This window comes from Talpa europaea (genome assembly GCF_964194135.1).
Source record: "Talpa europaea genome assembly, chromosome: 1".
In the NCBI taxonomy this organism is placed as follows: domain Eukaryota; kingdom Metazoa; phylum Chordata; class Mammalia; order Eulipotyphla; family Talpidae; genus Talpa; species Talpa europaea.
Genome location: NC_140073.1, coordinates 44,022,676 through 44,034,691, shown reverse-complemented (window position 1 = coordinate 44,034,691; position 12,016 = coordinate 44,022,676). Strand labels below are relative to the sequence as shown.

General features: G+C 38.5%; 1 protein-coding gene across 1 annotated transcript; it reads left to right on the top strand.

The window, feature by feature from the left end:
• Positions 1-10,107: 10,107 nt before the first annotated feature.
• LOC311182127 (olfactory receptor 52I2-like) lies at positions 10,108-11,082 on the top strand (the record flags this gene model as incomplete). Its single annotated transcript, XM_084250727.1, has 1 exon — positions 10,108-11,082. The coding sequence occupies one exon, from the start codon at positions 10,108-10,110 to the stop codon at positions 11,080-11,082; it is 975 nt and encodes a 324-aa protein (XP_084106853.1).
• Positions 11,083-12,016: the final 934 nt, after the last annotated feature.

Here is a 12,016-nt window from a genome sequence, read left to right as displayed (position 1 = left end):
TGTTGAAAATTGGCGTGCACTTTCTTTTCTTTTAAAGATTTATTTATTTATTTATACAAGCACTGGGTACAGTCAGAAGCGCGGGAGGGTGAGAGAATTCGCCAGAGCGGGGAGCAGAGCAGGCAGAAGGACCGAAGTACACTGCTGAGGGGAGCAGCGGGCAGCAGGAGAGGTCTGTGCGCCATGTGGGACCCTCCTCCGGTGGCCGGGGAGCAGCCGGGGATCGAACCAGCGCTGCAAAGGCTGCGGGCAGCTTTGCAGCCCAGCACTCAACAGCTGCGCCACTGGGGAGGCCCAGCACTTTCTGATTTGAAATCAGGATCTTAGAGAGAGATCTGAACCTCTCTCGTCATTGCAGCATTATTCACAATAATCAAGTCAAATGTGAAAACCACCCAAATGTCCATCAACAGATGAATGGGTAAATAAATGTGTCATATACATTCAATGGAATATTATTCAGTCTCAAAAAAAGAAATACTACTACAATTACTCAAGGGTATGAATAACAGGAAGTGGGAATCACTGGGACCATCTGAGAGGCTGCCTACTCTACCCTCCTGCTTAAAACCTAAATTCAATCAACTCTAGAACCAACTCAGAATAAAGACACTCAATCAATATTAGTTAACCAATATTAGTTAAAAGTACCTTTAAATGTAATAAAACAATAAAAAAGGGAAGACTATGGACCAATGTGATGTTCTCTTGTTTGAATTCTGTCCAGGGCAGCTTAGAAAATGGTCTTCTGGGCTCTCATTTCCAGTCTGCTAACTTGTCACAGTGGAACCTACTTTCTCAATCTACTCCTGCTAACAACTATCTTAAGTTGTGCTCTCCAGGAACAGACTCAGACCCTTTTAAGGGGTCTCACTTTATCATGGAATATCTTCAGAAACAACCATGTGGCCAGGTATTAAAGGCAGGTGTGAAGCACTGTGCAGAGGGAGAAGATGAATGACAATGATGTTCCAGCAGATTCTTAGTCAATCTCACAAGGACTTGAGCTCAGTTGGGACAGTAACCTTTTCCTGAACTGGGCAATCTTTATGCCCAAGATCAACTAGTCACTAGATGCAGCAAGTACATTAGGAGGAGCATAACCCAGGCAGCATGCATGGGCTGCAGTTAACTTCTGGAAAGGAATGAAGATGTGATACTTCAGTGTGATACTCCCAGCTGCTGAGTGAATGAGCGCTTCAACTCTGAAGGGGAATCTATAGTGCTGCACAATTTACTACTAGAAAAAGTTCATAACTGATTAGAATTATGAGATGGTTGGGTGTATATAAAGGAAATAAAGCCTCAGACTTTTTGTGATTGGACAATGGACTCTCCCATTGTTGTTCCCATGCTTATTATCTTACCTCTTGATTGAGAAATCATGAAACAAATAAAACAAAAGTCAACATAATTTTAAAATATAATAGAGACCAAAGAAATGAACAGAAATAAAATCAATGAGATACAATGCAAATGGTCAATGTAATGAAAATACATTCACTTTCTCAATTTAATTGTCATTTTTCATTCAAATGTTCAATGAATGAAAAGATAAAATTATTAGAACTAAAATGTGAGAAACAGATAAATTTAGAAAATTAATTTAAATACTCACCTGAATTTGTTTGTATTTTATTGGTTAACTTTCTAGCAATAGAAAACATAGGAAAGGATGCATATAGGTGGTTGGAAGTAATAGATTCTCATGGCAGAAAGATTCCTAAAATAATTGATGTGTCTCTATCTGAGCCCTGATCTCAAGAGACTTGTTAAACTGATATAACTCTGAGGAGAATAATTCTGCTGTTTGGAAAACTCTGCTTTATACTCTATAATAAAGAGAAACTTTTATGGAGAAGCAATTGAAATCTTGTACACTTTTAATTTGGTGGTATCATGACTGGGTACAAAATGAAATTCTTTCCTTGAAACATATGACAACGTCCTAGTGAAAAGTAGCTCAAGCAAAAAAGGGCTATGTGATTGAAAGGGGAATGTGTACTAATACTTGCACGCTCAGACATATGCACAAACATGTCACACATAAGCCTGATACATGCTTAGGTAGCATGTCCAAATACATTTTTGGATTAATGAATTATAGATATAATTAGTTCCCACTAACATAATTTCCTAAGGTTTTGGTGTCTGCAGGCAGTTGAAAAGTTCTGCTATTGCCTAAAATCCATCCACCTGTTGATTAAACCATCTCGTTTCATGCTGTCCTTCACTGAGCTACCTAATGTATGTCCTAGGCCAGTTTAAGTCATAGATTTTCATTTACAAAAAGACTATAAATGTGATCTAAAAATATTGGAGTCATTAATTACTCTAATAGACCTATATGACATGACACCATATCAGCTAGAGAATAAACCTCTAAATTCTCCTTCTTGGCTGTATGCTGGGGCTTACTGCCATACCACTATGCTTAAATCTGTGATTTTAAAAATGAGTGGTCTATGCTAGTGTTTCAGAAATCTTAATATGCACACAAATCACTTGGGAGGTCTCGTTAAAATGTAGTCTTTCATTAACAGTCTGGGTTGAAACACAAAATTTTGCATTTTAACAAGCTCCCAGGTGAGATTTATACTACTGGCCTGAGTAGCATCCTTTGAGTAGCAAGAGTTTAACAGACCTTGATAATTTTCTAAGCATAGCTGAGATCTTAACAACAATATAGAGTATTGTACTTGTAATAAGTATTATTTTGATTATCACAATTATAAATATTTATTAACACATACATACATTATATGTTTTCTTTGCTTTCATTATGATCTTCATAAAAATGAAATAAACTATGACACTCCATTGTTTTTCAAATAAAATTAATTAAGAGCTAAGGGGTTATTTGTCTTGGATCATCACTTGGCATTGTGTAGAAAATATGATCATATGTATAATTTGGCATAATTAGCTCTATGCTATAAAAGACTGACACCTCCTATCAAATTTACCCAGTTGTTTGGTCATGGCACATTTCATTGACCTTTGAATCAGGAAATCTAAGTTTACTGGGTTTATAGAGCAATCAAGAGAATGCTATGATAATACAGATTTGTATGAGTGATATGCTCAAGCTGATTCATTGGCGACTATTTTCAACTGAACATTAGTTGCTCTTGAAGCAGTGGGAAAATATGGATGACATAGAAGAACTTGTCTTTTTCATCCTGGACCAATCAAATTCAGTCAGTGCTTTCATAGGCATTCTCAGCTATGCAAAATTAATTTCTGCAAATTGTGAAGATTGTTCTGCTTGGGTATTAACCTCCCTAATTTTGTTATATGTGTTCTTTCATTAAATTTACTTAACCTTCTTTTCTGGTAGTTTCTGACATTGTAATCATTTCCATTTTCTAGACTCTTGGAAAACATGGGCATAATATTCATGATGTTTAAAATTTAAACTAGAACGCTATACAAAGCACACAATTAATCCACTGGTAAAGTCATTGACAAACTGTAAATGTTTATAATAACAGTAAAAGACAGTATAAAGACAGGGAAGAGATTTCCTGCTCATAGATTGGAAGAATCAACATTAAAATGTCTATTATACCCAAAGCAATATACAATGCACCCCAATCAAAATTTCAGTGACATTCTTGAAAGAAATGGAGGAAACATTACTGAAATTTATGTGGAGCCACAAAAGACTCCAAATAGCTGATAAAAAGGAATGGTGCTATCACACTCCAACTTCAAACTATACCACAAAGCTACAGTAACCAAAACAGTATTGTATTGATATAAAATGGAATAGAATTGAAATCTCAAAGTAAACCTATATTTATATGGACAGTTTATCTATGACAAAGGAATCAAGAGTATTCTCTGGAAAAAGAAAATTCTTCAACAAATCAGGGTCAGAAAACTGGACAGCCATTGCAGAAGACTGAAACTAGACCTCTGCCTCACACTAAACTAAAAAAAAATCAACTCAAAGTGGATTAAAGACTTAGACATAGATCAGGAAATCATAAAATATATAGAATAAAACATAGGCAAACACTCAGTAACATTGGCTAAGGAGATGTCTTTTGGGACTTGACTCTAACAGCTAGGGAAACAAAAGCAAAAATAAACAAATGGGAATATATTTAACTAAAAATCTCCTCATTAAAACAGAGACACCTACAGAACGGGAGGAAACATTTTCTCATCCTGCATCTGAAATATGTGCGTCTACAAGTGACAATGTGTCTACAAATATATTTGTCTATAAGAATGCATATATTTCAACAAAAAGAGAAGAAATAATACAATTGAAAATTGGGCAGAAGAGCTAAACAGAGATTTCTCCAAAGAATATACATAGAAATTGCCAAAAGTCACATGAAAAAAAATGCACATTTTCACTTATCTTCAGGGATGTGCAAATAAAAACCACATTGAGATACCTCATGCCTGTAAGAATGACCCATATCAATAAAGAACAGAAACAAGTGTTGGTAAGGGTGAGGGGGAAAAGGAACACTACACTGTGAGTGGAGATAGACTAGTCAAGCCCCTATGTAAAATTGTATGGACGTTTCTCAAGATATTAAAAATAGATCCATGTATCATCTAGCAATTCCACTCCTAGAATGCAAAAACACTAATTCAAAGGGATATATGCACTCCTGTGTTCATTGCGACACTTTTTATGATAGCCAACTTATGAAAACAACCTAGTGGCCAACAACAGATGAGTGGATTAAAAAGTTTTGGTAAACAAACACAATGGAATACTACTGAGTTTTAAAAATGATGAAATATTAATATTTGTGAGGCTATAGAGGGAACTGGAGGTAAATATGATAAGAAAAATAAGTCAGAAGACAAATCACCAGATGATTTTACTCATGTGGACTACAGAGAAATAAAACAAAGGAATAATCAAAACAAAACCCCCCAAGCCCTAGAAATTTGACTGAAGAATGGAGGCTACCAGAGGGAGATGGTAGAGAGGGTAGGGAGCACAGGGTGCATGAGGCTCAGTGGACTATGTGGAATATTATGGGTGCTTTGATTGTGTTATGACATACACTTGGGGATGTCTGAATCTTATACCTCTAAATCATATAGTGTTGAAAACTAAATCACTTCAATAGAAAATAATAAATCTCTCAAAAATTAAAAAAGAAATACAGTGTCATAACAAATGTTTAATCATTGAAGCCCACCATGAGTTCACAGGCAGAACTGGGGAACTGAACAGTGACGAGGACTTTGAGACATTATGTATACTATTTGTGTGAATAATTCTACAATAAAAAGGAGTGAATGATTCCTAGGCTTTGAATACTGTCTCTTACTAGCTTTGTGACCTCCTACATACCTCAGATTCATCTTTAAAGTGTGGATGTGATAATGGCAGCTACTTCAGAGGGTTGTAAAAATAGAATAATCACTGTTGAACAGTAATTAGAAGTGTGCTCGTCATGTAGCAGGCTTTTCCAAATCTAATTAATCTTGGGCTTTTTGTTTTCCTTTCAGGATATAATCTATATTCGAACTTTCAGGTATCCTCTGAGGACTTGGAGAAACAAAGACTCTTTATCTGTGATACATCTGTCTCCTCCTGCGATCTGGAAAGCACTAGGGATTGCAGCACAAAGAAAAGCATCTCTGGAGGAGTTAGTGTTGGCTGCCGGGCAGAGGCCAAGGGAAGCTGGGGTGTCCAGGGAAAGAGCAGGAGATAAAGCATCTAAAGGAGAAAGAGGATTCCCAATGGGAGTCTTTGAAAGTGACAACATGCCTCACATGACTCTATGTTGTTCATCTTTGATCTCGTGTCACTTTCCCTGCTCCTCCTCAATGATCTGTATAAATCCTTTCGAATGAAAGAAATGTGGATGACCAGGCATAGACACATCAGAGGATGTTGAACAGAGAAAACTTCAGGGATGTGGGTAACTGACCTGGGGACTGGGTGTTGGGCTGATGGAGTCTCAAGGCTGGGGTCACCCTAGAAATGAGGATGTCGGCCCCAAGCCTATTATAAAGGCTGGCCAGGTTTGGTGAGTACGGCTGAATCCAAGATCACCTTCTGGAAATGATAGGAGATGGGTGAGAGGCAGAGAACAGGGAACACAAGATTATTTTGGATCAAAGTTGTGAGAGTAAGTGGTAAGTCCAACCTTGGAACAAAGAAGGGACAGCTTTCAGGGACTAGGAGTAGTCATGAGGAAAGAAATTGAGCAGCAGGGCTGGTTGGGTACATGTTTGTTTGGTTGGAGAGGGGTAGTAGAGGGTTACCATAAACACGAAGGCTCCATTCAAATGAGTTTAACATTACTGCTTTTGCCGTTAAGGCAATTTTAATTTGAATTGTGTTTCTCCCATCATTTAAACAAGGATTAAAAATCCTTACATGTCCTATGATTTAAGTTATTAAATTACTTGTGTAAGCTTTACTTTTTTTTTTAAGGTTTGTGTGTAGAAGAATAACTGGGGTGTAGACCAGAGCTCTGTGTGTGTGTGGAGAGGTGGGTGAGAGGATTCACCAGAGCCAGAGTGGGGAGCAGAGCAGGTGGATTTACTGAAATACACTGCTAAAAGGGAGCAGGGGGTGAGACAAGAGAGGTCTGTTGCACCATTTGTGGGTTAGCTCCCTGGCTGGGGATGGAACTCAGGTTGTCATGGTAGCTCTGAGACCTAACCCCTAGGCCAGCAGGGAGGCCCTAAGCTTTTCTTTAGTGATTGAACCTCCAGGTCTTCCTGTAAATGTCTCTGCAGTGTTGAAGGCAATGGCAGTTTGTGTAAGGGAGAGCTGGCCTGAGCTTTTTCAACAGTGCACCTCAACAACCAGAAAGCAATTGTGTCTGCATCTTGGTCTGGGTAGTAGCCATGAGTGCGTTTATAGGTTCATTTTATAACAGTTTATCAAGCTGTATATCTGAGATTTGTGCATTTTAAGATGTATATGTTATAGTTACAAATGTATGTATATAGTATGATATATAATTTTATGGCTAACCATAAAAATGAGGGAGCAGGTAGTGACTGGCACTAAATGTTTTGGATAGTAAAATTATGAATGAAAATACATCACTGATTTGGCAACAGGTGGTTGATGAACATCATTGTTGATCTTAGCAAGACATTTTTCAGCAGCAATAGATTGAAAAGTGAGATAAAAATGTCAAAAGATCATCAGTCACACTAAACATCCTGTTGTCTGTGAAGACTAATATATGTAAACCTCTAATAGTGTGAATCAAGAAGAAAAAGAAATGAGGAAAATTAAACACTCTCCAGGGAATGAAAGGTGTGAACAGGTAGAAGTTGCTGGGCTGAAGAGAGGAGGGGTGGGTAGGGAAAAGGTGGATTTATGGAGGGCCCTGAGCCAGGATAGGAAGGTCCTGGATCAGAGGTGAGTGGGAGGAAGCTGGCTTTCTGGCTCCTCAGGCTCTTTCTTATTCAGCTGATTAAGCAGTGAAGCTCAACTGGGTTTGTGGCATCCAGAAAAACCACACCACTTGTGAATTATTTTTGCTACTCACTCTCCATTAGTATTCTACTTCAAAAGCTCTCTCGGTTCTCTCATCAATACTGCAGAAGATGTCTCACCGTAGCTATATATAGCAAGTTTCTTTTAATATGACCATGAAGCAGAGCTCACTATTTTCTTTTTTTTTCTTTTTTTTTTTTTTGGGTATCTTGAAATTTTGACTTTTATTTTACAAACATTTATGAGTATCATTTGAGAGTAATTGTCTTTTCTTAATTTTTTTTTATTATTAATTTTTTGCTTATTCAGCATTTATTTATTTATTTATTTATTTATTTATTTATTTATTTTTTTAGAGCTCACTATTTTCATCAATGTTTTCCACTATAAGGCATTTCTTATATCTAGGTTTTTTGTTGGTGGTGGTAGGTGGTTTGTGTGTTTCAATAAAGATCACTGTTTATAGTCATATTCTAGAAATTTAAACTTTTAGAAAACTTCAGAGACTCCTATCTAGTCTGGCACTCAGGTATGTATGGAGTCAGGAAAAGCTAGTTGCTTAAGGGGGTACTCGGAAGGGACAAATATGTCACTTGGTTAGGACTGAGACCCAGGTGAATGCTTATCAAGGGTTTGGTTTAACAGAGAATATGTCTGCCTCATCTGATGGGGCTTGGCGGCCACAACTCCATCAATCTGATATCCTCAGTTATTCTCAGGGAGGGGCCATTCCTCCACTGAGAAATAGAAAAGGGGTAAGTAGAAAAAGCATCCAAGGGTAGGGACATGGAAACTTCATAGCCTAGAAGCCGGTTATTGAGGACAGAAAATGATAGTTGAGGGCAGGTTAGTCTTGACACTTGACAGGTAAGCAACCCTTCATTTAAAATTGCTGGGTCATCTAGAAAGGAACCCTGTTTTACTTGTAACTCTTTAATCTACTATTGAACTTTGCTCTGCAGGAAAACAGGCTGAAATTTAGAGAAAGCAGGGATTATACACATCTTCAGGCTGTTTATTATCTCCTATGGAAAGTGACCATGTTGCTCTCTTGTGACCTTATTTTCATGAACACATTAATTCTTCAACAAGAATGCTTTATGCATCTTCAGTCAAGGCACTATACTAAGGGAACAAAATGTGACATGTAGTGTCTCACAAAGCTCATTGTTTGATTCCATAATTATTAACCCTTTGCACTCCGAACCATTCTGGACATTGGCTACCAGCTACTCGACGCTACTTTGCGGCAGAAACGTGCATTTACAGACCCTCGTATTATTTAGTATAATTTTGGAACCAAGTAACGTATTATAATAATATTGGACTTATATGAATTGGGTGACGTCGAGGAATGTATATTTGCAAAAAAACCAATATTTTATTGTTTATAATTTTGTACAGTATGATAAGTTTTGTAACACTCCCCAATATGCATTGCAGGCTGATTAGTGATGTTTGACATGTCTGTATAGAGGTCTATCTGGAGCTCATCTTCACTACTACTTGTGTCATGAGGCTCATTCGTGGTTGGACGCTTTGCCATTGTTCTAATAAAAATATGAATAAATGCATGGGTTGAAAATTTCTAATTGTTATTACTAACTGACAAGATGATATTTACCAAAATAGCTTTCACCAAACAATTTATTCACTAAGAGAAGAATCACTTTTCCAATTTTCTCCTCGTTAGATCTATGTGCACTGCTCGAAGCTTCAAACCAAAATGAGCTCAGCTTTGAAAATCTTTTCCTCCAGATGTAGACTTGTTTATTTGTAATTATATATCTCACTATACAGTGTGCGCTATGTTCGAAAACCGACCTTTCTTCTACAAACTCCCCTTATCGCTCTTTTCAAGTGGCGTCGCGAAGTGCTCAGACCGTCGTGAGCACGCATCTCACGTTCTCGTCCGACACAAAACCCGCTGACATTTCTTGTATATATCTTAGTAATTTTACGATATTTTGATTTAATTTCTTGTGCCATTTCAAGATAAAACTTCAGGGAAACATGCATGTCTCAAAAAGTTGCGTTGAAATAACTCAATTCCCCGTAATCACTAATAAATTGCAATGTCCCCTGAGAGGGGACATCCGAGTGATATGCTAGAATTCCGATGTCCCCTGAGAGGGGACAGTGGAGTGCAAAGGGTTAAGTCTTAGGAATTGAACATTTAAAGAAAAAACTTTTCCTTCTGATTTCTCATTCTATGGAAAGTATTTGCTATATTGAGCACACCTATCTTCTCTTAATGGGCTTTTGCACCATGACCATGGGTCATACATTTGGTATGCCATGAACAAAACGTACACAATTAGATCATTGGTACTGTCATCAATTTAGGCCCTTCAGAAGTCAACATGGAACATTCAATGAAAGCTCAGAAGAAAGGTACCTGAGTTAGCCTCAAATGGGATGAGGGAGATTTCCCAAAGGACGTAACCTAAAAGCTGATCATTGAACAAATAGAAATTAGTAAGGCAAAGAATAGTGAGGAGGATGGAAGGTGGGGCAGGACAACGTATCAGCTGTCAGTTTTTTGAACCCATGGTCCAGAGCTGGGAATAGCTCTCCTAACAACTCAGCTAGGCGCAAGTCTTATAGGATTATAATCTTTTCTCATTTTATTTATTAACAGGAAAGCTGTTTCCTATGTGATGGTGGGGCCAGCTGACAACCACACAGTGGAACCCCCTGACAATTTCTTCCTTGTGGGTATCCCAGGTCTGCAGTCTTCCCATCTTTGGCTGGCTATTACGCTGACTGCCATGTATACTATAGTCCTGTTGGGAAACACCCTCATCATGACAGTAATATGCATGGATTCTACTCTACGAGAGCCCATGTACTGCTTTCTGTGTGTTCTAGCTGCCGTGGACATAGTTATGGCTTCCTCGGTGGTGCCCAAAATGGTGGTCATCTTTTTCTCAGGAGACAACTCCATCAGCTTTAATGGCTGTTTCATTCAGATGTATTTTGTCCATGCAGCCACAGCTGTGGAGACAGGGCTGCTGCTGGCCATGGCTTTTGACCGCTATGTAGCCATCTGTAAGCCCCTACACTACAAGAGGATTCTCACCCCTCAAGTGATGCTGGGAATGTGTGTGGCCATCACCATCAGAGCTGTCATATTCATGACTCCTCTCAGTTGGATGGTGAGTCACCTACCTTTCTGTGACTCCAAAGTGGTTCTCCATTCTTACTGTGAGCACATAGCTGTGGCCAAGTTGGCATGTGCCAACCCCATGCCCAGTAGTCTCTACAGTATGATTGGTTCTTCTATTATTGTGGGCTGTGATGTGGTCTTCATTGCTGCGTCCTATAACCTGATTCTCCGGGCAGTATTTGGTCTCTCTTCAAAGAATGCTCAGTTGAAAGCATTAAGCACATGTGGCTCCCACATGGGTGTTATGGCTCTGTACTACCTGCCTGGGATGGCGTCCATCTACGTGGCCTGGATAGGGAAGGGCACAGTGCCTTTACACACACAAGTGCTGTTAGCGGACTTGTACCTGGTCATCCCACCCACCTTAAACCCCATCATTTATGGCCTGAGGACCAAACAAATAAGGCAGCAAACACTGAGTTTGCTGATGAGCTGCCTCTTTGGCCACCCCAACCTTGGTTCATGAACCCAAAGTCTGGTCAGACCTTGAGCATTCCATCCAATATCGAAGACGCCTTAGAGATCTGTGGAGGTGGTTTGGTTCACCTGGTGCTACAGGATATCCTGTGTAAAGGATATCCTTGCATCATTTTTCAATTTTTAACAAGAACATGAAAGAAATAACTAATTTCCTGACAATACTTTTAATGGTTTAATCAACTAGTATCTGAATCAGAGATAAGTTTGGGCAGAGAAGATATATTTAGGGTTTTTCTTTTCTTGTCTTATTACCTATTATTTCTAATTTAGTGTCTACTAGTTTCAGAAGAAACCAACTCTTTGACCACTGTACACCTAGATGATTTTCTCAGGTTATATGGAAGCAACTGTTAACATATGACCCTGCCCTGTGGTCCAATGATGAGTCCATTAAATTTGGCTCTTGTGTGCAGACTTGCACCAGAGTCCTTCTCCAGTCAAAGTGGATTTGAGTTTATCTGAGGAGAGAACTTGGGACCACTGCACTGATGGAGGCCTTTTTCCAACACATGAATTTGGGAAGAACCTGTTCCTCTTCAAGGGAGGCAAATTAGCAAGGGAGGCAAATTAACAAAATGAGATGAATAAACTGAGTCTCTGGTTAGTTTATTTTGGACACCCAGGTATATCCCTATTATTAAGTTCCATAAGATTCCTCTTCTTTTCCTATATTCCCTATTGGTAAGCAGTTGAAATCAGTGTGTATAATTACCACTCTTCTGTTTCTGAGCAGAAGCTAACGGGATGTGAGTTTGGTTTTGGGCATTTTGTCTCTGCTTTCTAATCTTGCTTAACTCTAAGACCCAAAAGGGATCAGATACAACACACGTCTTTCTTCTTTTGGATACATTAATGGAAAATAATATCAATAATGAAGCTGAAATGTCACTACTCCAGATACTTACTTGGCTTTTGTTTTT